This window comes from Xenopus tropicalis, chromosome 4 (genome assembly GCF_000004195.4).
Source record: "Xenopus tropicalis strain Nigerian chromosome 4, UCB_Xtro_10.0, whole genome shotgun sequence".
Classification (NCBI taxonomy): Eukaryota; Metazoa; Chordata; class Amphibia; order Anura; family Pipidae; genus Xenopus; species Xenopus tropicalis.
This window is the reverse complement of record NC_030680.2, coordinates 104,212,842-104,239,125: the sequence shown is the minus strand read 5'-3', so window position 1 is coordinate 104,239,125 and position 26,284 is coordinate 104,212,842. Positions and strand designations below refer to the sequence as shown.

Genomic DNA, 26,284 nt, shown 5'->3' with positions numbered 1-26,284 from the left:
TATGAACGTGTATTTTAAATAGTGTTTCTCAGCTTATAATAATGCCTATGATTCGTAAAACAGAGTGACCAGACATGAACAACATTTGCTAGAGTGCACTTCTATTTTTTAAAATGGTTAGTATTAAAGTGTTAAGTTGTGGTTTGGTTTACAAAATGGTAGCACCTTGGGCTGTTTGTGGTTTCATATAAGAACAAGTATCACATTGTTGTTGGAAGCATATACTTATATACTACTGTTTAACAAGAAGAACAGGAAACATGAACTAGATGAATGTGGATAATGATTTAACAGGCTACATGTTCTAGGCAAGGAAATATAGCATTGCCTAGATATGAAGCCAGGGCACATTAGTAGCTACTGTTAAGAGTAGAATGGAAGATAGCTGAACCTGCTGGCTGCAGGCAGCACAGTTAAAATAAAATATATATTAAAAAAACTACCATAAGCCTGGGGGTTAGACTGTGTGCACATAGGTACTTATTGTTCTAACTAGTTTGCACTGCCTCTTGTGTTTTATTAACTCTTTTTCTTCCATGTTTTTGCAGAGTTGTGTTTTTCCAGATGAAACAGCAGTGGAAGAACTAGGGACCTATGGGTCCTGGGTCACTTTACAAATGGTCTCTCTCCCCTCCCTTGATGTTTACACCACGGGCTGTTGGCATACTTCATAGTGAAAGAAAGTGTACTTCTTGGAAACGTTACAATGTACATAAATTACAAATTTTTATTGTTAAAGTTATTTAAATGTAATTATTATTAACAGCAGTATTTTGTCTACATTGTCTGCACTTGTGGCACTGACTTTTAAATGATGCAGCCAATGGGTAAAGCTGATTAAAAGACCTGGGAGAAATCTGACTCCTGTTATATTGATTTTAAGAGTCAGACCCAGAGAAAGGAAAAGGAAAAACAAATACTTTTTCAATTGCATGTACATTTACTAATCATTTTAAATTTGTAAATTATGTATATTGAAAAGTTTCTAAAAATTACATTTTATCATAAATCTGTCTTCACAGAAAAATGTATCTGCCTTCACAAAAAGTTGTGTTTGGGTCAAGGACATTGTTATACCCTGTGTATATACATATACATACATATATACAGAGTTTTTGCATTGCAATTTTCTTAAACTTCTAATGAGAAATAATAAAAAAACACGAATTTTAGTACAAATAGTTCTGCTGGCGATCCTGGTTCACACACACTCACATTTCCACGCAAATTCCCTCAGGTAAGCCTAGGCAACATGCACTATGTTGCAAGGCAGCGAGCATCATGACGTAAAATGTTTCAAATCGTGATGTAAGCGGTAGATTCTACTTAACCTATTTGGGTTCAGGTAAGCACTCATTGTTTCCTGGCTACTTCTTCTGAATTAACTGCTGATTTATAAGCTGGATTTTAACACTCTTGCCTGCTGGACATGACTTCCTTTGGCACCTTGCCACTGCTTCTTACTATTGCTGCCGACCCCTGGCCTGAACCTACATTTGCTTATTTGCCTATTGCTATTGACTTTGCTTGCAGCTGAATACTGCTGATCATCCACTGCTACTGACCTTAGGCCTGTTTTAGTTTCCCTTCTTCTGCCTGCCCCAACTTGAGCCTATATCCTTCTGACCAACATTACTTCTTCAAAGTGGCTTGCTGAACCTGTTTATCACTGTACCAAAAACATTGGGTTATCGTACCTTGGCTTCATTAGCTAACTCTCTAGTACCAAGGTATGTAATAGTGAGGACCTGTAGGAGGAGCATCCTGGTTTCAGTACTCAGTAAGCTTGATATAGCATGTGCGCTTAGGACAGAGCCAGGACAGAACAGGGTGTGGCCGGTGTGGCTGTGGTTGGGGAGACAAGATGCCCCTGGATCACTATGGATCTGTTATAGCATTTCTGAGTATACAACATTCAGTTCTTAAAATAAAAAAGTAAATTCTAGAATTGTTTTTCTGTCTAAAGTAAAGGGGATGTTCACCTTCACAGAAATGTACCTTTTTATTATATCTCTAATATACATACATCATTAATAAAAATGGAAGGCTTCAGCAATATAATCCTCTGAAATTGCCACACTGCTGACACTCTTAGTAGTGGACACCTAGTCACAGAAGGGGTTGCCATCCCCATTAGCCTATTTACGTATGCCAGCTACATTACCAAGTTCAAACCTGGGGAAGACAGTGATGGCTCCAGGCAGGGCTGCACATATGCTGGTACGTGAAGTCACCTCTCTGGCACATATCTAATGGTAGGCTCTTCCTTCAGCTTCTGATTCTTTATACTATATGTTTGTATTCCCTCATACATAGTAATCATGTGAAAAATGATGAAATGAAATGAGCACCTATTTAATAAAGTTGTGATAAAAATAGGCACTTCAAGGTATAGTCTTATTATCATTGACAAATGATATATTCAAGAGTATGAATAATGTACTGCAGACATTCATGTAGGTTTTACAAGATTACTTTTGCATAATAATATTGAGATAATCTGTCCAAATCCAACATTCTTTGGCTCTAATCTAATTTAAGAATATTTAGCAATCAGAACTGTTGATTTCCAAACCAGAAAGAGCATATAAGAACATGTTTTATCTTTATCCAGCCATCAAATGAAAAAAAAATTGATCTGAAAGAATAGTAAGTCAATTATAAAGACATTTGTTAGGAGAAATATTACACCAAATCCATAATGAGCTTTTTACTAGATCATTTAAGTATAAGGTTCAAGAGTCTCAGGAGTCTTGAAAGTCCTTGGAGCACAAAGGCTGCTGCGGTTTTAGAACCCGACCAACAGATTTAGGGGATGAACTCATATTTCAGAAGTGTTTTTTTTTTTTTTTTGTTAATCACTGAGCTTTCAAAATGTAATGTTCAAATTGGGGTCACAGGGAATTTGCAGACATCCCTTACCCTTAGGCTCAGATTATTCCTTTCTGTGCCATTTTCAATAACTCACTTAGACTACCTTTGTCCTGTGTCCTTCAGCAAAATGCTATTTTGCATTCACTCTTCATATATTTGTATTATTCTATGCATGCTAATTTGCAGTCTTTATTTGTTATTGATTAGTTTGAGTATCTGGTTTGGTAAGTTTAATACATTTTAATAATTACACCAAAGTGTTATTCTCTCAGCATTTTCCCTAGTGTGCTTGACCAGTAAAGGAACAAATATACAGTAATAGCCCAGTGCTTTTCATCTGGCGTCTGGCGGCTCCCCTCTCTGTGTGCCCCCCCACCTGTCTGGCTGCTGTGACTGCTGACCTTTTTTGAAGCTTTAAATGGTATCAGTACTGCATTGTTCACACCTCAGATTCAGGCTGTAAGCCCCTGTATTGTTTACACTTTTAATTCCTTATATTGTTAATATCTGCAATGCCCTGCATTGTTAACAACTGTAAACCCCTGTTATGTTTACATCTGTAATCCTCTATATTGTTCACATATCTAAGCCCCTGCATCGCTAGCTTCTGTAAGCCCCTGTATTGTTCACACCTTTAATGTGATACTGACACTAAAAAACAAATCTTCAAAATATGAATACATAAAAAGTTGCCATAAAAAGTAGGTCATATTGATTATTTTTCACTGATAGGGCTGCTTTTGTAAGTCATTTTTACTTGAAGTTTCTAAACCTGACCCTTCTCAACCTGTCAGTTCTAGTGACAACTTCTAGTGCTAACGGTTTACTGCTGCATAAATATGGCATCTTTTTTTCCAATAGATATAAGCAGTGATCCTCTTTCTGTCCTGTGCCAAATAATGGATAGGGTAATATAGTTTTCCATTAAATATACCTTAAACAGAACGTATGTTATGATTTTGCTTTATTGCTGTTGTATTGGATTACATTATTTAAAATATTACACCAGGGAATGGAGTGTATATTAAAGAATATGCTAATTGGTTGGGTTTATAAGGCACAATGGTGGATCTGTATTTTTAATGAAGGTATGTGCCCACGAAACATTACTGTGTGATGTAATAAATGTGCAGGGATAATCCCCACTTCACTTGCCGTTCTGTGCTGCTTTTACTTTTTTGCTGTCAAGCAGAAGATCACATTTGACTTACTGAGTTAAGTGTTTAAGATCAGTCTATGTTGGCCCTATATATTTATGTAACTTAAATGAACAGGTTAGGGTATGGTTCTTTGTTGCACTTGTGCAACCTCCATTTAATAAAAGAAAAAGAGGAACAAGAAGTAAGGGTTTCTGACTCTTTATGCCTTGCTTGTGTTCTTGCTTCTACTTTGCAAATGGAAAATAAAACATTTGTCTGTTGAGTATGAGAACCTCCAACTGGCCTTGCTTTTGTATAAGTAGTTTACACTTGTGAACCAAATTCAGCAAAATTTCAGTAATGTTAATACTTCTGATTTTGGGGCATGTTTCATGCTCATGTTCCTGTGCATATACAGTATGTATACTGTATATTGGGTGTGTACTACTTAATAAACTGCAGCCCCCTTAATTGCCCCTGTCTGCTTGTGATGCAGAGAAGATAACCCAAATCCTAAGTGATCCATGGGCATCTTGGTTTCTACCCCTGTCCTGCACCCCCACCTGTTTTGCTCTACTGTTTTGAACAATATAGGAGTGACAATTCAGTGCATTAAATTTAATGGAGCAGGTAAGTTAGAATCCAGAGGTAGGGCAGAGGTTCTGATATCTACTGATATATACAGGATTCTGCTGGAGAAGCACTATTAACTGATGTGGTTTGAAAAAAAAAAACAGGTTTTCCCATGATAGTATTCCTTTAAAGGTCTGCCTTAATCCAACCTGGTTTTGATGCAAGGGTGTAAATTTCAAAACTCCAAACAAGGAATTCAAAGAAGAGGAAAAGTACTCTGAGAAGTAAACACTATAATAATTGACTTAAAGAGAACACCCCCTAGTGATCACTGAGGGACATAACATTTAAGAAAAAGTCTCAAAAACCAATGAAAAGTTAACCATTTTATTTTAATCCATTAAAAACATTAGCAACCCCTTACAGCATGGGTGGCCAAAACATTGATCTTGGTCCACCAGTCGATCCCCCGTGAATTTCTGGTGGAGCACGTCGAAGCTGGCAAATGCGGAAGTGCGACGGTTCTGCGCATTTATTGGGTATACATACGTACGCTGCGTCTCCCTGTTCACGGACGACTAATCTCCCCGAAATGCCATCCCACCAGCGAAAATGTAAATCGCCGGTGGGATGGCATATGCGGCGCTCCGATTTCAGTGAAATTGCGGAAGTTGCCTTGAGAGGAAACTACCGCGATTTCACTGAAATCGCGCCGCTGCGTATGCCATCCCACCGGCGATTTACATTTTCGCCGAACAGGCTGAAGTTCAAAGTTTCTTATATGAAATTAAAGCGGAAGGATAAGCAGCAAGAAGACAAGATGATAAGTCAGAGGCAGGAAGCAGCAAAGAGTGTTTGCCATCTGAAAAATCCAGAGAAGCATTCAGGAAACTGATATGATGCGTGACTTGGTCTTGTTTGGCTTCCTGTGGTTCTACACAGAGGAGCAAAAGGTAGAAAGGGGGGGAGGAAAGGAGTGAGCTGATGTGGAAGAAATAGAGGAGGAAAGGAAATGGAAGAGGGGAAGTGTGAAACAAAGCCAAATGGAGAATAAGGAAGCAAATATAAAGTAGGAGGAGGGGTAGTAAAATTATATTTGGCAGAAAAAGTATTAAGAAAGATATAAGGACAAGTTCAACAGAAAATAAGAGCAAAAATAGAGATAGGAATGATACAACTGAAAGGATAAAATTGAAGAAAAGGCTGCTGGTGAGATGCAGTGGTAAATAAAGGTGGCCATACACTTTAAAATCTGCTCATTTGGCGAGGATATCTTCTCCCGATATCCTAACTGCTAGGGTATTTCTGCAGAAGTTTTCATTTCTAAGTTTGGCTTTTACTCCTCTGCACATGTGCCTGCCTGGTCTGAAACAAAAGAAATATGGAAAAATCCGAAGAAAATGGCACCGAGATACTTTTGCAGAAATACTCTGGGCTCGGGCAGATTTTAGTGAACAGGAGCACTGACCCAGGGTATATGCCATTGGTCTTTTGTCTGATAAGACTATTCCTTAAAGGAAAAATAAAGTCAAAGTCACTTGGGGGTGCCAAAATGTTAGGCACCCCCAAGTGACTTTGACCGCCTACCTTTTACCCCGGGCTGGTGCCCCTGTGAGGAAGGAACAGCACCAGCCCGGGGTAGCTGCCGGCGCTTCCTTTTCCTGATTCGCTGCGCGCGCATGCGCAGTAGAGTGAAAAGCCGAACTTAAATGTTAAAGTCGGCTTTTCACTCTACTGCGCATGCGCCCACCGCTGGCACTCAGGAAAAGGAAGCCAGGAAGACGGAAGCGCTGCGCTCCAGGTGCCCCGGGCTGGTGCTGTTTTCTCCTAACAGGGGCACCAGCCCGGGGTACGAGGTAAGCGGTTAAAGTCACTTGGGGGTGCCTAACATTTTGGCACCCCCAAGTGACTTTGACTTTCGTTTCCCTTTAAGGTGGCCACACACGTGGCGATCTGATGATGTTTCGTGCGACCATCGTCGCTCGAAACATCGTCAGATCCGCCACACACCGTTCAGGGCTGAAACAGCAGATAAGGAGGTAGATTTCTACCTCCTTCTGCCGATTCAACCCTGACGGCAGATTTTGGTCAGGCGCCTTCTATGGCGCCCGATCAAAATTTTCTAACCTGGCCGATCGGCAGCTTCCTGCGATATCAGTCGACTCGCCGACATGCCATACACGCACCGAATATTGTGCGAAACGAGGTTTCGTACGATATTATCGGTGCCAGTATGGCCAGCTTAAGTGTCAGCTTCCTACTAAGTACTTGTTAAGTCATTACAGATTGACCAGTGAACAACAGAAGGTAAACAACATACATACACGTATGATGAACAATATAGTTGTTGGCTTGTACATGGAGGGGTGTATTTATTAACTTTGGAGACAAACATCACTGATGATGTTACCCATAGCAACCAATCAGATATTTGCTTTTTTCAAATCTAATTGCTAATTGGTTGCTATGTTAATAATTACAGCCCTGAGTCTCATGAGTCTAACAACACCCCTTGGCCTGTACCAAGGGGTAATAGCACCATACATTGGCATTGGTTATTTACAAGAAGCAAAAAAAAAAAAGCAAGAGGGATAGAGAAGGAAAGGGTACCTGTCTTTTGCTTTTTACTATTCCTTATTATTCATTAATTATATAGCACTGGGATGTTATATGACACTTTACAGAGATCTTTCATGATTCAAATAAGTTCCTGCCTCAGTGGACTACTTAAGGTCCCTATTGTATAACACACACAATAAGGTCAGTTTTATCAGGAACCAGTCCAGTTAGCCTACCTATACATTTTTTTTTAATTATTTTCCTCTTGTCTTTCATTAATAAAATGTGCAATATCTGTTTTTGGAGAGCATTTGTAGATATCTTATGACCTATTTGTCTAATGATTTGTCCCACATTTGATATGTGAAATGTTGCACATTAAGTAAAAACCCAATCATTGGTTATCTTTTTCTCTTGTAGTAATAACAAGGGACAAGGAATTTCCAGAAATTGGAGGATATTTTAGACATTCACTTTAAATTTAACTGATGAAGAGATAGCCAGAGACTATGTCTTGAAAATGTGAATGTTTATTTCCAGTAACCCAAGGACTGACTGGTGTATATAGGGGCACATGTTGTTTTCCATAGCTGTTCCTTGGCACAAACTATAAACAGGAAGCTCTGTTTGTGCTGGGGACCCTTCCTCTTTCCCTATGATCACACAGCACCCGCAGACAATGTTCCCTCTATTTCCTTCTCGGCTGTTTGCAAAAAAATTATTTTGTGCGCACATTTTAAACTTGTGTGTGCATTTTTAAAAGCAGTGTTAGGATCAGGTCAGAATAGATACAAAATTTTATGTTTTCACATAAAATTGTGTGTGCATAAAAAATATACATATAACATAAGGATGGATAAAAGTAAATATGTTGTGTTATATACACTGTTGTATTATATAAAACTGCAAGAAAAAATAATAATGATAAGAGAAAGTATTTTGAATGTTTAATTTAACTGGGCTATTTCTTATACCACAGACAGACCTACATATACATGGTATATGCTTTAATAAAGAAAGTTGCACTTTCACACAATAGGGGTCATTTATGACTCGAAAATGCACTGTGCACTTTGGGATGTAATCACTGTTTATTTACCCACATTGCAGTGTTTCTTCTATAATTTCAGTGTAATTGTTGTCATGTGTTGGATACAACAAAATTTGTGTATTGGCACTTTGATGTGAATCCGACACAATTGCACTGACTATTTTCTAAGTTTGAATAGCTTCATTTCTAGTGCTCTCTGTCAAAATAATGTGTGCATATGGTTCTGTAGATGCACCAATTTATTCATGCTGCAGGTATCACCACCTTTAGATATGGCAGTAGCTCTAGTGCAGGGGTGTGAAACTCAATTGCACGGGGGGCCAAAATTCAAAACACACTTTAGGTTGCGGGCCGAACAGGATAAACATTTATTGAACACACTAAAATTCAGTTGTCTTTGCTCTTATATCATTTTATCAGAGCTGGACACCTGGCATCTTTTTTTGGTAACAAGTTTGTTAATGTACCTGAGCCAGCAGCTATATTATTGCCCCATGTACCTGTGCCAGCAGCCATATTATTGCCCCATGTACCTGTGCCAGCAGCTATATTATTGCCCCATGTACCGGTGCCAGCAGCCATATTATTGCCCCATGTACCTGTGCCAGCAGCCATATAATTGCCCCATGTACCTGTGTCAGCACCCATATTATTGCCCCATGTACCTGTGCCAGCAGCCATCATATTGCCCCATGTACATGTGCCAGCAGCCATCATATTGCCCATGTACCTGTGCCAGCAGCCATATTATTGCCCCATGTACCTGTGCCAGCAGCCATATTATTGCCCCATGTACCTGTGCCAGCAGCCATATTATTGCCCCATGTACCTGTGCCAGCAGCCATATTATTGCCCCATGTACCTGTGCCAGCAGCCATATTATTGCCCCATGTACCTGTGCCAGCAGCCATATTGCCCTGTGTACCTGTGCCAGCAGCCATATTGCCCCATGTACCTGTGCAAGCAGCCATCATATTGCCCCCCATCTGTCCCTGTGGCAGCAGCAGCCAACACTTTAATATTACCCAATTTGGCCCCAGTTTGTACCTATGCCAGCAGGCAGCAGCCAAAAAAATCATATATTGGCCCCAAATCATCTCTACCTGTGCCAGCAGCAAGATCCAGAATTCCCCGGTTTCTCCTGTTTAGATTTTCTCTCCACATTTTGTGACGCCCCAGCTCTCTCTGTCTCTGCCGTTTGAATGACGGTGTATGCACGCGCCAACCCATACTGCGCATGTATCACAGCGCCAGTGCGATTAGAAGAGAGCTGCATTATTGGATATGTAGTTTATTGTGTGGCGCTTCATATCGCCAGGCCATTAAAAACAATAATAATAAAATGATCTCGCGGGCCGAATATAATTACATGCCGGGCCGCGAGTTTGACACATGTGCTCTAGGGCAGGGGTCCCCAACCGCGGGGCCGCGGACCGGTGCCGGGCCGTGGACTGCTTGGCACTGGGCCACCGCAGATCCCCTGGAGCCAAATGCTGCGCAGAGAGGTGGAAATGCAACGCACTTCGCAATGAAAGGCATGAACGAACACGCCATAAGCAAGAAAGCATAAGTGAACACGACGCGTGCATTAAGGCGCAAAGAGACATAAGACCCCCCCCCTGTCCGTGGAAATGTTTTTTCTCTTGCAACCGGTCCTTGGGGAAATAAAGGTTGGGGACCCCTGCTCTAGGGTTTGACAGCATCAATAGATACTTTGTGCAAAATTCAGAATAGGAGGAAAGAGACCTAGCGCTGCCCAGGCCAGCTATATTAACGTGTAGGGAGCACATTTGATGCAAATACCTGTAATGAGTGGATTTTTTAATGCAACCAATTTAGCATGATCCCTAATATGTTACAAACTCTTAAAAAGACCTTTAAGAAAAAATACCTCAAATCAACCCTTAGAATATAGGTTGGTGTATTAAGATTAATATTCCATATGAAACTTCAGCACTGGACGCAATGTATTTAAAAAAAGCTATATTAATGCAAGAGCCATAGTTCCATATGATATGTGGGCTCTGCCCTATTCAATAATGGCCACTCCTTACGCCATATGTGCGAGAGCGCAGCGAACTCAATGCGACAGTCTAGTATGGCGGTATCTGGCGGTTGCTGAAAGGAGTTTGTAATTCTTCCCACAATGCAACGCGCACTCCGCGGGAAACCAAAATGGCGAAGGGCTGCAAGCGAACCGGGCTGCCTCTGTGCCGCTGGTAACCGAAGATCGGAAAGTTAGGAACCCGTTGTGCCGCCAGCTGAAGGGCAACCACCAGACGGCTAATACGTTTATAGGGCTCTCTTCTGTTTTAGCGGTAGTGAGCGCGCCGCACTACCGAAGAGACCGAATGAGGTGAGCGAGCGGGCCCAGGGTAAGAGGGCGACACCGGACTCAAACTGCTTATGGGTGGCTGAGACTCGTTTTCGAATCCATTTTCCATATGTTCCAGTGACTTGTACAGAGCACGCAAAGCCGGAATGAATGGGAGCCGGCAGTGCTGCTCCTTTGTGATTTTCCAATTGCCCTTTCTCTGTGCCCAAGAGTTAGTTCTCTTTTTATTAACGATTGGGCTCAAAAGTAGGGTATCGGGGCTGTTTGCGCCTGCCCTCCATCAGCTATTGCTAAGTAGCTCCCTGCAGCCTCGCTTGTAAGGGATTCTGAGCGTTGTAGTTTAACAACAGATAGAAGGCTGGAGGCTACACATTCCTGGCTTAAATCCTTTATGGTGCAGCGGCTTCTTAACACTTTATTTTGCTTTATGCTTTGGAGGGGGAGATCCTCATTGTAAATTCCCTAGTATTTATAAATAATGTAAGTGCGTAACTGTTGTGCCTAAAGCTCTGGCAGGACACATTAACACATTGTTAAATATAAGACTTTGGTGTGATTTGCTCAGATCTGACCATTTGTCCTGTTTGCCGGCGTTTAGATTCTACACAAGTGTAAAATGTTTGTTTACAGTAGCAGTTCTGAGTAGGAATGTGCAGATGAGTTGCAACAAGGATGCAACATCATTGTATCTATACTTTGGATGTACTCAAGCCAGGATTTAAGTGTTAACCCAAACAGAATCTGAACCATTCAAGTCTTGTGACTTCAAATGTTTCTCAAGTGTAAATATCCACATTAGGGTTTGGAGTATGGACAGATTTTGTTTTGGAGGTTAAGGTGTATTTGTCTGGATACCCAATTTTTATAATCAGTGCATCTTTAATATAAATAAGTACATCTGACAGTAGCAAATGGGAACATGAGAATTCTGTTTTTTTTTTAATATTTTTTTTAATTGAAACTGATTTATGTGCAAAAGGGATCTGATCAGCCTAGTCTTTAGTGTAAAGGAGGCCTGAAGGCAGCTGGAGAATCATAATGAAAACACCCCTTTGTGTCCTGCTGGGAAGCCAGGTTAGATGTGGCTTTGTTGGCTTTGTCAAGGCTAGGTTCCCTTTTTTTTCTTGCTAGCCTTTGTTTTGATCAGAGTTATTATGTGGGGAAAGGTTCTTAAGTATTGTAAAAATAAAATGTATCAAACATTAAAAGTAAAATTAGAAGAGCAAGTTTTGGTATGTTAAATTATGCAGTTAATTGTCACATATTCTGTCTTTAAATCTTCGAGCATCCAGAGGGGTTGGTGCATTTTTTTTCGTAAGGCTAATAACATGTACATGTTTTGTATGTAATTACATTTTTTTGTGCCTTTTTTAACAATCCTAATTTAATAAATGCAAATACGTTTAATTCTTGCATAACCTGAAGCATTTTGTAACCCCCTATCATTTGTATTTTCCACAGACTTCCGTATAATATATTTTTCTGCAAATCTTGATTATTTCTGCTATGTAGAAAGTATTCAATAATGTCCTCTAGGCAAATGTCACTAGATATTTTGGGTTCAACTTACTATGTTTTATTCCTTATTTAAAAATTCTTGCCTTTTTAAATATATACATTTCTACTGATGCAGTAGGTTAAACCATACACATTTTAATAATGGGAATGAGATGTTCAGGTGTCTGGATACTTTTGGCCTTATAGTGTGTCTATATTGTATTAAAAAAAAAAAAAAAAAAAAAAAAACTCACAGGGATTCTGCTGGGGTGCTTGACAGTACTGTGTAATCTCTGACAAATTGACGTATGGTTTAGGCTTTTTTTTTTACATTTTCCCTACTTTAAAGGAACAGTAACACAAAAATGAAAGAGCTTTGAAGTAATAAAAATATAATGCACTGTTGCCCTGCACTGGTAAAACTGGTGTGTTTGCTACAGTAACTCTACTATAATTTATATAATAAGCTGCTGTGCAGCCATTCAAAGGAGAAAAGGCACAGGTTACATAGCAGATAACAGATAAGTTCTGTAGAATACAATAGTGTTTTATCTGTTATCTGCTATGTGCCTCTGCCTTTTCTCCTTTGAATGGCTGCCTCCATGGCTACATAGCAGCTTAATTATAGTAGACTTTCTGAAGTAAACACACAACTTTTACCAGTGCAGGGCAGCAGCACATTATATTTTAGTTAATTTTATACACTTTAATTTTTTGGTGTTACTGTTCCTTTAAATTAAAGGAACAGTAACACAAAAAAATTAAAGAGCTTTAAAGTAATACAAATATAATGCACTGTTGCCCTGCACTGGTAAAACTGGTGTGTTTGCTACAGTAACACTACTATAATTTATATAATAAGCTGCGCTGTAGCCACGGGGCAGCCATTCAAGCTGGAAAAAAGGAGAAAAGGCACAGGTTACATAGCAGATAACAGTTCTGTAGAATACAGTAGTGTTTTATCTGTTATCTGCTATGTGCCTGTGCCTTTTCTCCTTTGAATGGCTGCCTCCATGGCTACATAGCAGCTTATATATATAAATTATAGTAGACTTTCTGAAGTAAACACACAACTTTTACCAGTGCAGGGCAGCAGCACATTATATTTTAGTTACTTTTATACACTTTCATTTTTTGGTGTTACTGTTCTTTTAACAAGCTACGTTACCTATTTTAAACATTAAAATTATTGGATTTTCAAGCTCATTCCCTGGCTTAAACTGGGTCACCTTAGTGTAAGGTTAAAAAAGAAAAATACCCAGATGTGGAAGTATAACTTCCCTTAAGTCCACAGGTTCTGTGCTTGTGTATATTTAATGGTTTTGTCAAAAGTGCCACTTTAGTACCTCATTAGTCCAAAATCACCAGATATCTCCTTACTTCTGTTTATACACCAGGGCTGTATCAGTTTCTGATACTCCCGACTCCGACTCCTCTGTTTTTAATATGCTAATGTATTTTATACATTCATTGAAGGAAAGGAAGGAGACATACATGTCATTTAACCACAGAACTACTGGCTAGGAAGCCAACACTCTACTGCAGTGATCCCCAACCAGTGGCTCGGGGGCAACATGTTGCCCCCCCAACCCCTTGGACGTTGCTCTCAGTGCCCCCAAACCAGGTAGTTATGTTTGAATTCCGGACTTGGGGGCAAGTTTTGGTTGAATAAAAACAAGATTTCCTACCAAATAAAGCCCCCTGTAAGCTGATAGTGTGCATAGAGGCTGCCTAATAGCCAATCACAGCCCTTATTTGGCTCCTCCATGAACTTTTATGGTGCTTGTGTTGCTCTCCAAGTCTTTTTACATTTGACTGTGGCTCATGAGTAAGAAAGGTTGGGGATCCCTGCTCTACTGTATTGCCCGATTAAAGCACGTATAGAAGTATTTCTAGTCCTGCAAATTTTTTTTACTTAGTTATCAGTGAGAGTTAGGCTAGGTTCACAGTGGGCATTGTGTTCCCTGTAACAGAGGAAAATGACGCAGTGGAGCTGCCGCACCTTAACTGTGCGTTACGTCCCATTTAGTGAAGCATGCTTCATGGTCACTCAACATGTTCGTTTATACACTGCGTGCATTGGGCTTTATTCTTATAGCAGAGAAGTAATTAATTATGACTGTTTGTGAATTGGGACATTTAAACTTGCTTTATTTTTTTTTTTTTATTCCCATTTAAATTTAGTAGGAGTCTGTTAATTTTTTGCCACTCCGACTCCAGGTACCTCGACTCCGACTCCACAGCCCTGTTATACACTATTATAACTGAAATGTTACTACATATTTGAAGTGGCTGAGAAGTTCCTTCTGCCCACTAAGTAAGAGAATGGGTGCCAGGGATATGAACCTTCAGGTTATACACACTTCTTCAGGCCTCTGCTTATTCTTTTTATGGGCTCTAATCGATCTGCATAATTTAGTTGTTAAAATAGTAGATCTTCAGGTTTATACTGATATAGAGTTTGACTAAGACAAAGCATATGTAATATCCACAATCATTTCAGCTGTCAAATAGATCAGCTGCACTTTTCTGACCTTCATAACACTGAATATATATGCATGGGGACAGGATACAGCTGTACAGGCTATTTTATTACCATGATTTTATCTGCTTCAGTGGACTTCTTATGTCTACAGCCCAAGGCTTGTCTGCCCTGGTTTTTTGAAGTAGACTCTTCAAGTTTGCGTTCATCCCTAAACTTAATGAGGCTGTGTTAACCTTTAAATGAAATAGTATGATTTAATCCAGGGATCCCCAACCTTTTATACCCGTGAGCCACATTCAAATGGAAACATTTTTGGAGAGCAAAACAAGCATGAAAAATGTTCATAGACGTGCCAGTTGAGACCTATAGTTTGATAGCCCATATGTTCACTGGCAGCCTACAAAAGGTTCGGTTTGGCAATTACACTGGGTTTTTATGCAATCAAAGCTTTCCCCCTAATCAGAAATTCAAAAATAATTACCTACTTTGAGGCCGCTGGGAGCAATGTCCAAGGCAAGGGGTTGGTGAGCAACATTTTGCTCATGAGCCACTGGTTGGGAATCACTGAAACAGTGACATGCTTTTTATTCAGCAGCTCTCTAGTTTCAGCAAATCTTTCAGGGGCTGTGTGGGTTGTGCAGCGTTTTTAGGCGGAGAAAATATGCAGCGTAAAAACGCCACGTCTGGCATCAGCTTAAGGTCCAATTTAATCTAACCTCTAGGTGATCTGAATGAGAAGAATGGAAAATGAATCAAAAAGGGTCTGGATAGAAAGATTAGTGATTAAAAGTAAAAATAAAACGTACCTTCATTGAGCATCATTTTTTCCACTGCAGTAACGAGGCACAAGAGGAAAGCAAATAATTAAACAAAGTTGTAAGAAAAATAAAGACCAATTTAAGAACTGCTAGGATTAGACCATTCTGTAACATACTTAACGTTAAGTGTGAACTAACCCTTTAAAGAAAGCAATTTTGGGTACCTGAAGTCAGCAGGCAAAAATGTACCGACTCCACCTATTATATTTAAATTGTAATGAAAAACAAACAATGTTACACTGTCCTATTTCACAGATAAGTCATAATATAGTACTTCTCTGCTGTAAAGAATAAAGCCCAGTGCATAGTTGTTTCACTAGTGTGAAGTCCAGCTGAGCTGCTATTTTTTTTTTCTTTTGTTTAAACTTTTTAGGTTTAAGAAATGTTTATAGTTTCTTAAATAAATAAAAGGAAAAGCCACAATGTTGTGGCTTAGTTATAGATTTAGACCCAAAGTTGAACAGTATCCTCCTTTATCTTGGGAGTGACAGGCTTGGATGGCCAATAGGATAAATTGCCAGCACACACTGGCCTCTCAAGATAATAAAGCCTTGTGCACAGTGTGGAGGGACAGCACCCCCCTGGTACATACAGTGACAAAATAACACCAATGCTCCTACAGTCTGTCTGAGGTATGAACAGGTGAACAATGTGGGTGCTTACAGTCTGAGCCTGAGATGCAGGGAAAAAAGGTGTGAACAACATGGGGGATTACAGGTGTAAACAATACCAGAGTTTGGGGGTGCCAGTTGGACAGCACTGATATGAGCAATACAATGTAACTAAGAATAAAATTGTAGCCGCACAGACCAATAGTTGTTTGTCTTCGGGGGGTCTGTGATCCAAACATCTAAAAGACTGAAAGAGGCAGAAAAAAGGCAAACCAAAAAAAAAAAAGTGAAGACCAATTGAAAGGTTGGTAAGATCAGGGAATTCCATAGCATACTTAGTTAACCTTAAGTTGTATCTCTTCAAATAAAGTATTTGCTTGTAATCTTTTGCATTACTATAGTCTCTATTTTGGTGTCGAGAGAATGCTTTGTAATCCAGGTCCAATATTCTTCTGTCCATTATTTTATCCACCAGTACCTTTATGCACGGAGGCTTACACAAAGGCTGTTCAGTTAATAAATCTATTTCATATACTTATATACATATTATTACAATAACAAAAAAATTGTCCTTGTTTTTAGTAACAAGTTTAGGATACTTAAATAGAAACCTATGACCACAATATTTAACACATCACAAAACATTAAAACACAGTTAATGTGTTTTGTAATTGTGCCTATATTTTGCAGATAAATAGTAAAATAGATGTAGCAAACTTCATAAAGGAAGGTACTTTTCCGTTAAACGCTGTGTGCGCCTGATAGTGAGATCAGCAGACATGCAATTTAAGTTTTGATGAGATTTCAGGGAACGGTTGGAATCTAGTTTCAAGATATTTCTTAGAAACACTGAGTTCTGTGGTATTTTTCAGCTGTACATTTAATGCAAGCCTTGTGACTGTGGTTCTTTTCAGTGGTAAATGCACCTGCTAAGTATCATGGTACCACAGGATTTAGAATTTCTGGGTTCTAAAGCAAGGTATTTGATACTATCTGAAAAATAAGATTGAGTGAATCATTGTAATAATCATAATAATGCTTGTTCTTGTGTCTGTATGTATACTTAATCACCCATTCTTAGAATACTACAGGCATCACATTATGTACAGTTAGAGCAAAGAGAGACGGGGAGATTAGTCGCAATTTAAAAAAAAAAAAAAAAAACTAGTAGCAGCAGCGCTTCCTTTGTTTTCAAACATTCATGTCTGTGTGCTAAGGAACTGGTGTGGCCAATTAGTGACTCCTTCTAGATTTTTAAAATCGCAGCAACTAATTGGCCTGTTTGTTTTCACCCTTAGGAGCATAGACTTTGTATTCAGTGTATTAATTTTGTATGCAAGATAATCCTCTATCAAGCAAGGCACCTACCTCCGATGTCTGTGGAGTGTGGATGTTTTATGTTTTTGTTCACATGGAGAAAACAGTGATAGAACGCCATACATTGCATTGTATTACTTCCTACTAGATTAGATGAGGCTAATTAACAAAAAAAACCTTACAATTTAGTTTACTAAACATTTGGGCATATTTTATAATGTAGGTGCTAAACTGCACCCAAACAAATTACGTTATGGCAGGATGGGAAAAAAACCGAGCCAGGTGGGTAAAAAATGATTATATGCCTCTCCCACCCTAATAGAACTATTTTTCACAGATGCCGATAGTACTGTGTGCTACCTGCTACCTTTGTATTGGAGAAATATTGCAAAATCATTTTAAGGATTGTTCACAAATTTAATAATTGGTATCTGTTTTTAAGATTTCTCATTTATGATAACTTATGTTTTCTAATTAGAGACGCAACTGTGGTGGGCAAGTCATTGGTCCTTAAAAGATCCACTTTCCGTCGACATCCAAAGGCTGTTGAGTCCTTGACCAAGCTGTGTGTACGGCATGGAACGATACCTAAGAGACAAATATGTAAATTTGAAGAAGGTCAAGATGTCCTAGCAAGATGGTCAGATGGATTGTTTTATCTTGGAACTATCAAAAAGGTAGCATTTGTAGTCATGCTTTTACTTGTCATTTTCTCAAGTCCTTTTTCCTCTCTCACAACAATTGACAATTCTATTGTTTCTGTCGAACAATAGACATTAGACAATATTGCGTTTTTAATGGGTGTAAAAGCACCCCCCAACATAAACAAGAAGGGGTTAGCAAATTAGCCTACATACGTGTGGTTGGGCATGATGCTTGTGAGAACACATGGGTGTAAATTGAGGTTAGCTGGGTGTACATAGGCATAGGAACAAAATCTCTTAGTAATGTTAAAGGGATACTGTAATCAGAAAACATTTTTTTTCAAAAAGCATCAGTTAATAGATTTCAATGCTAGATTTTCAAAAACACAAAGATTTTTTTTATATTTAATATTGAAATTTCACATGGAGCTAGGCATGTTCTTCGTTACCCAGGGTGCCACAACCATGTGACCTGTGCTCTGATAAACTTTGATCTCATTTTACTGCTGAGCTGCAAGTTGGAGTGATACCACCCCCCCTCCCAGCAGCCAATCAGCAGAACAATGGGAAGGCAGCAAGATAGCAGCTCCCAATAGATATCAGAATAGCCCTTAATAGTAAGAAATTCAAGCCCGGATAGGGACTCCTTTTAGGGCTCTGGTACACGGGGAGATTAGTCGCCCGCGGCAAAACTCCCTGCTCGCGGGCGACTAATCTCCCCGAGTTGCCTTCCCTCTGCCATCCCACCGGCGAACATGTAAGTCGCCGGCGGGATGGCAGACGCGGCGAGGCGATTTCGCGCAAATCGCCGAAAAAGCCTCGCGAGTCTTTTTCGGCGATTTGCCGAAATCGCGCCGCCGCGTCTGCCATCCCGCCGGCGACTTACATGTTCGCCGGTGGGATGGCAGAGGGAAGGCAACTCGGGGAGATTAGTCGCCCGCGAGCAGGGAGTTTTGCCGCGGGCGACTAATCTCCCCGTGTACCAGAGCCCTTAGTTACATGGGAGTAGGAGAAACAATAGGTTATCTGAAAGCAGTTCTAATGTGTAGCACTGGCTCTTTCTGAAAGCACAATGCACCGAGATGGCTGCCTACGCACCAATATGACAGCTAAAAAAAGATACATTTGTTGGTTCAAGAATAGCATTTTTAAATGGTAGAGTGAGTTATTTGCTATGTAAACTGTGTATTTTAGTAATAAAAAGTATATCATAAAAATCATGATAGTATCCCTTTAAGTAATGACCATCAGTTTGGATGTGCCTTTGGCGACCCGGAGGCATTAGCCAGCAGTTGGGGATCAACCAGACTGTGATTGCTCTCAGTACAGAAACTGAGAAGGAAAGTTGGATCACCATTTATATAGTGTCAATAAAGGCCATATTTGGTACTCTTGTGCATTCCAGCATGTTAATCTATGCAAAAGCTGCTCTTATGAAGAATAAACATTTAAGGTACTTTATTTACCTGTAAATGGTATAGAATGAAATTATAGATCCGTCTAGTCTTCAGTCAAAACTTACGCTTGTGGTAACTGCATCTTCTTTTTGCTTGCATATTTCAGTTGGTGGAGAAACAAAATAAATCCTCTGTGCCACCTGTCATTGATGTAAATGAAACAGGGCTGTGGAGTCGGTAGATCCGAATCCGAAGTTTCTGATACTTCCGACTCCACGACTTTGACTCCTCTGTTTTTAATATGCTAATGTATTTTATACATCCAGGAAGGGGAAGGGGGGAAGGGGTACTTAAAACACAACTGAACTGATAATAAACTGATAGACAATTTTATCTATACTCCTACTCCTAATGATTTCCCTAGAATCCCATAGTCATGTTTAAAGTTTAAGCTAACATTACAGCTGAATTACAGCATAAAGGAACAGTAACACCAAAAAATAAAAGAGCTTTAAAGTAATAAAAATATAATGCACTGGTAAAACTGGTGTGTTTGCTACAGTAACACTACTATAATTTATATAATAAGCTGCTGTGTAGCCACGGGGGCAGCCATTCAAGCTGGAAAAAAGGAGAAAATGCACAGGTTACATAGCAGATAACAGACAAGTTCTGTAGAATACAATAGTGTTTTATCTGTTATCTGCTATGTGCCTGTGTCTTTTCTCCTTTGAATGGCTGCCCCCATGGCTACACAGCAGCTTACTTATATAAACTATAGTAGGGTTTCTTTTAGGGCTGGGCGATATACCGTTTAATACCGAATACCGGTGTTTTTTTAAAAAACTATATTCATTTTTCAGATACCGCAATACCAGGGTGTCGGGGTACTCACCCGTGTGGCCCGGTCTCGCGCCTCCTTGCGTGCGCGCGTCCCATTGTCCACGGGACATTGCGTATGCGCGTCCAGGTGCTTGTGCGTCAAAGCGCACGTACATGTCAAAGCGCTGCACGTCCGTGACGCGCTGGTGGCGCCGGTTCTGCGCATGCGTGGGGGGTATTTAAAGCTATCAAACGCCTCCTCCTGTGCTATGTTGTCTGCGGCCTTGCCTGGGAAACTAAGCCTGCCTGATTTACCTTACGACTTTCTGTTGCCGATCCTTCGCTTGCCTGACTCTGATTTTCAATACTGCAGTAATTCTCTAATTTATTAGGAAATGGGGTTAACACCTAATCATGCATGGAAAAAAAAAATACCGTCAAATACTGTGACACCGATATAATTTTGAAAAATACCGTGATATAAATTTTTTGTCATACCGCCCAGCTCTAGTTTCTGTGGCAAACACCCCAGCTGTACCAGTGCAGGAATGGCTGCCCCCATGGCTACACAGCAGGGTATTTATATAAACTATAGTAGGGTTTCTGTAGCAAACACCCCAGCTGTACCAGTGCAGGAATGGCTGCCCCCAGGGCTACACAGCGGGGTATTTATATAAACTATAGTAGGGTTTCTGTAGCAAACACCCCAGCTGTACCAGTGCAGGAATGGCTGCCCCCGGGGCTACACAGCAGGGTATTTATATACAGTGGTGTGAAAAACTATTTGCCCTCTTCCTGATTTCTTATTCTTTTGCTTGTTTGTCACACAAAATGTTTCTGATCATCAAACACATTTAACTATTAGTCAAAGATAACACAAGTAAACACAAAATGCAGTTTTTAAATGAGGGTTTTTATTATTTAGGGAGAAAAAAAAATCCAAACCTACATGGCCCTGTGTGAAAAAGTAATTGCCCCCTGAACCTAATAACTGGTTGGGCCACCCTTAGCAGCAATAACTGCAATCAAGCGTTTGCGATAACTTGCAACGAGTCTTTTACAGCGCTCTGGAGGAATTTTGGCCCACTCATCTTTGCAGAATTGTTGTAATTCAGCTTTATTTGAGGGTTTTCTAGCATGAACCGCCTTTTTAAGGTCATGCCACAACATCTCAATAGGATTCAGGTCAGGACTTTGACTAGGCCACTCCAAAGTCTTCATTTTGTTTTTCTTAAGCCATTCAGAGGTGGATTTGCTGGTGTGTTTTGGGTCATTGTCCTGCTGCAGCACCAAAGATCGCTTCAGCTTGAGTTGATGAACAGATGGCCGGACATTCTCCTTCAGGATTTTTTGGTAGACAGTAGAATTCATGGTTCCATCTATCACAGCAAGCCTTCCAGGTCCTGAAGCAGCAAAACAACCCCAGACCATCACACTACCACCACCATATTTTACTGTTGGTATGATGTTCTTTTTCTGAAATGCTGTGTTACTTTTACGCCAGATGTAACGGGACACGCACCTTCCAAAAAGTTCAACTTTTGTCTCGTCGGTCCACAAGGTATTTTCCCAAAAGTCTTGGCAATCATTGAGATGCTTTTTAGCAAAACTGAAACGAGCCTTAATGTTCTTTTTGCTTAAAAGTGGTTTGCGCCTTGGAAATCTGCCACGCAGGCCGTTTTTGGCCAGTCTCTTTCTTATGGTGGAGTCGTGAACACTGACCTTAATTGAGGCAAGTGAGGCCTGCAGTTCTTTAGATGTTGTCCTGGGGTCTTTTGTGGCCTCTCGGATGAGTTGTCTCTGCGCTCTTGGGGTAATTTTGGTCGGCCGGCCACTCCTGGGAAGGTTCACCACTGTTCCATTTTTTTGCCATTTGTGGATAATGGCTCTCACTGTGGTTCGCTGGAGTCCCAAAGCTTTAGAAATGGCTTTATAACCTTTACCAGACTGATAGATCTCAATTACTTTTGTTCTCATTTGTTCCTGAATTTCTTTGGATCTTGGCATGATGTCTAGCTTTTGAGGTGCTTTTGGTCTACTTCTCTGTGTCAGGTAGCTCCAATTTAAGTGATTTCTTGATTGAAACAGGTGTGGCAGTAATCAGGCCTGGGGGTGACTACAGAAATTGAACTCAGGTGTGATAAACCACAGTTAAGTTATTTTTTAACAAGGGGGGCAATCACTTTTTCACACAGGGCCATGTAGATTTGGGTTTTTTTTTCTTCCTTAATAACGTAAACCTTCATTTAAAAACTGCATTTTGTGTTCAATTATGTTATCTTTGACTAATAGTTAATGGTTTTTGATGAGCAGAAACATTTAAGTGTGACAAACATGCAAAAGAATAAGAAATCAGGAAGGGGGCAAATAGTTTTTCACACCACTGTAAATTATAGTAGATTTTCTGAAGTAAACACACAACTTTTACCAGTGCAGGGCATCAGCACATTATATTTTTAGTTACTTTTATACACTTTAATTTTTTGGTGTTACTGTTCCTTTAAACTATTAACTATCCATTCCCTTCACGTATACAAGTATTTCTAGTCCTGCAATTTTTTTTTTACTTAATTAGTTATCAGTGAGAGTTAGGCTAGGTTCACAGTGGGCATTGTGTTCCCTGTAACAGAGTAACACGACGCAGTGGAGCTGCCGCACCTTAACTGTGCGTTACGTCCCATTTAGTGAAGCATACAGTCAATGAAAAACATGCTTCATGGTCACTCAACATATTCGTTTATGCACTGCGTGCATTGGGCTTTATTCTTATAGCAGAGAAGTAATTATGACTGTTTGTGAATTGGGACATTTAAACTTACTTTATTTATTTATTTTTTTATTCCCATTTAAATTTAGTCGGAGTCGGTTCATTTTTTTCCGACTCCAGGTACCCAAATGCACAGGAGGCACTGTGAGGTGTTGGGTCTTTCATACACTACATTTGCCATAAGTCTAATGCTGAACATAAATAAATGTTTAAATATTGCTTTATTTCAGATAAATAAGTTGAGACAGAGCTGCTTTATCTTATTTGAAGATAGCTCAAAATCGTGGGTACTCTGGAAAGATATACAGACAGGTAAAGTATATAATGAATATACAAGCTATGTAAATTTTAAAATAAAAACATTATAGCCTTTGTTTATGGGAATGGTGTTTTGGATGCAGCCATAAACATGGTATGGATTTCACTTTTACTCTAGATATATTTGTAATCCATTGTTTAAACAGTACACATTAATCAATGTAAAATAGTTTATTAAATGCACAAGTGCTATAGCAAAGAATGCAATGCTGCAATGCATTCTCTCCAATGTAAAGAAAAGCAGACCATACATGGGCTAATATTCCTGCTGGAAACATCAGTTGTGTTATGACAAAATAAAATAACAAAATTGTTGTGTGAATTTTGTAGCATAGAATAAAGTCGTAAGTAGTTTTGCGGTTTCATCTCCTCTGTTAGGTGTAACAATTACCAGTACAGCTATTTGCAACCATACTGCAGCAACACTGCTAGTTTGAGGATTATCTAAAATGCAACTACAGTATAACATTCCCCATGTAAACCAGGTCCTAAGCCCAAATGTTTAATAAGGTGGTATGAATAATTCCATTAACAGGCTGTTCAACTTGTGTTACACAGTCATTGTAATGTCATTCTAATATTCTTATTATTCTGCCAACATTTTGTCAGCTAAACAGGCCAGTCAGTGAAAAATAATGTAAGCATTGTTTTATGCAAAGCCTATCAAAACATGTTCTTTCTTTTATAGGAGCCTTTGAAAGTGAGGAAATGGTTTGTTCAATATGCCAAGAAGAATATTCTGATGCACCAAATGAAATAGTTATATGTGACAAATGTGGCCAAGGTATGTTTTGTTGTTGTACTGTATATTACTGGCATATATACATTTTTAATTCAATATAAATGTGTATTTGATGTCTAGGATAATCATTGAAGGGTGATTGCTGTGACCATGTAAGCTTGTTAAGGGCACCCAAAACAAATGTTGGACAAGGTTTAGGGCCTTTACTTTAAAATGACTGTCACCCCTTAAGGTAACCCTACATTAAATGGAACTGAAGGTGAGGTTTTGGTACCATAAGAGACAGCGAAGGATTGGTTAGAAAGGTAAGAAATCCGGGATGCAGCCTGATTACGGATAGCAATTGAAAGCAGAACTTGCATCAGGAAGGAGTGGTTGAACATAACAAATGCAGCCGATAGAGGAGGATTAGTATAGAGAAGTGTGGGATACTATTTAATATGACCTGATATGTGTCATTGGCTTTTATTATTTACTTAAATTCTCTAGATTTTCATTGTACGCATAGTTAAACTATGAGAATTATTTTTTTTTGTGGATAGAAACCCTGGGCTCCCCAGCTAACTGATAACAGTATAGAACTGCATTTCTGTAATGGTAATCTGTCTGGTCAACCTGCGAACTGAATCTTTTGCAAATTGCCCATCTATAGATGTGCACTTAAAGATGTGCTGCATGTATATTATATTTCTGAAAAGTATATTTTGGGGATAAGATAAGGAGGAAAAAAAAATCTCAAATTATTTTGTTTTATCAGGTTATCATCAGTTGTGTCACACTCCAAAAATTGACCCCAACGTGATAGAAACAGATGAAAAATGGCTTTGCCGGCAATGTGTTTTTGCATCTACAACAAAGGTGGGTAATGAATAGTTTATTCTATATTAAATAATCACTGGTGTTTTTTGAAACAAAAATTACATCACATATCTCGTATTGGTCTTGTCTTGGTCTTGTGCATCCTACTGTTAGTACCACATAAGTTATCTGAATGCAATAATGCAAAAGAATTAAGATGTACACAAGCTCCACAATGTAACCTGTATACTTGTTTCTCTTTAATAAACATAATTATTAATGTCAGTACCGAATAATGATTAAAAGTATACATTTTTAAAGAGTTTTAACTAGTCCCTTTTTTCTTTTTTTTTCTTTATTAAGCTCCGACACATTTGCACATAGTATAACCAATTTTATCAGGAGCTAATTAGGAAACCAACGTACATACATGCTGCTTTCAAATAGTACCTTGGCTGTAATTAGGCCTGCTTTTGCTAACAAATCCTCTTCCCCGATTCAGCTTAATGTGGGAGTGCCTCAGGGTTCTGTGCTTGGTCCTTTGCTGTTCTCCCTGTACACTCTGTTTAGGAGACCTTATCTCTTCATTTGGTCTTAAATATGACTTATATGCAGATGACAATCGGATATATTTAGACACCCCTTCAACACCACTGATGTTCAAAGCCAGATTACTAACTGCCTCCTGGCTATCTATTCCTGGATGAACCAATGCCACCTCAAACTTAACCTAGCTAAAACAAAGCTCATGGTCTTCCCGCCCAAACCTAGCTGTTCTCCTCCTTTCACCCTCTTTCACCGTTTCTGTTGACAGCATGACCATTAACCCTGTTAATTCAGCAAGCCGCCTGGGGGTTATTTTTGACCAGTCCCTCTCCTTCACTAACCATATTAATAATTGCCAAACCCTGACTCTTTTCCTTCCCAATACTGCCCCTTTCTTTCACAAGTTACTGCTAAAACACTAATCCATGCCCTTATCCTTACTGCAGTCTCCTACTAACCAGCCTTCCAGTCTCCCACCTCCCTTCCCTGCAATCAATCTTAAAGGAACAGTAACGCCAAAATATGAAAGTTTTAAAGTAATTAAAATGTAATGTACTGTTGCCCTGCACTGGTAAAACTGGTGTATTTGCTACAGAACGCTCCTATAGTTTATATAAATAAGCTGCTGTGTAGCCATGGGGGCAGCCATTCAAGCTGGAAAAAAGGAGAAAAGGCACAGGTTACATAGCAGATAACAAATAAACTCTGTAGAATACAGTGGCATTTTATCTGTTATCTGCTAAATAACCTGTGCCTTTTCTCATTCGAATGGCTGCCCCCAAGGCTACACAGCAGCTTTGCTTATATAAACTATAATAGTCTTTCTGAGGCAAACACACCAGTTGTACCAGTGCAGGGTAGCATTATATTGTAATTACTTTAATACGCTTTTATATTTTGATGTTACTGTTCCTTTAAACTAAAACTTAAACTCCATCTTAAACTGCTAAGATCTTCCTGCTCTTTCCTAGGAGGAAACCTTTTCAGCCCC

The 26,284-nt window shown here is 39.5% G+C and overlaps 1 protein-coding gene across 3 annotated transcripts in view; it reads left to right on the top strand.

Annotated features, from left to right (window-relative positions):
• Positions 1-10,256: 10,256 nt before the first annotated feature.
• mtf2 (metal response element binding transcription factor 2) overlaps positions 10,257-26,284 on the top strand; it is a 35,938-nt gene continuing 19,910 nt past the window's right edge. For 2 of the 3 annotated variants that reach the window (NM_001017339.3, NM_001015829.3), the window contains 5 exon segments: positions 10,283-10,552; positions 17,738-17,936; positions 23,120-23,201; positions 23,896-23,991; positions 24,707-24,807. In NM_001017339.3, coding sequence (NP_001017339.2) covers positions 10,548-10,552; positions 17,738-17,936; positions 23,120-23,201; positions 23,896-23,991; positions 24,707-24,807 — 483 coding nt within the window. In that variant the 5' untranslated portion in view covers positions 10,283-10,547. 3 annotated transcript variants of the gene reach the window in all.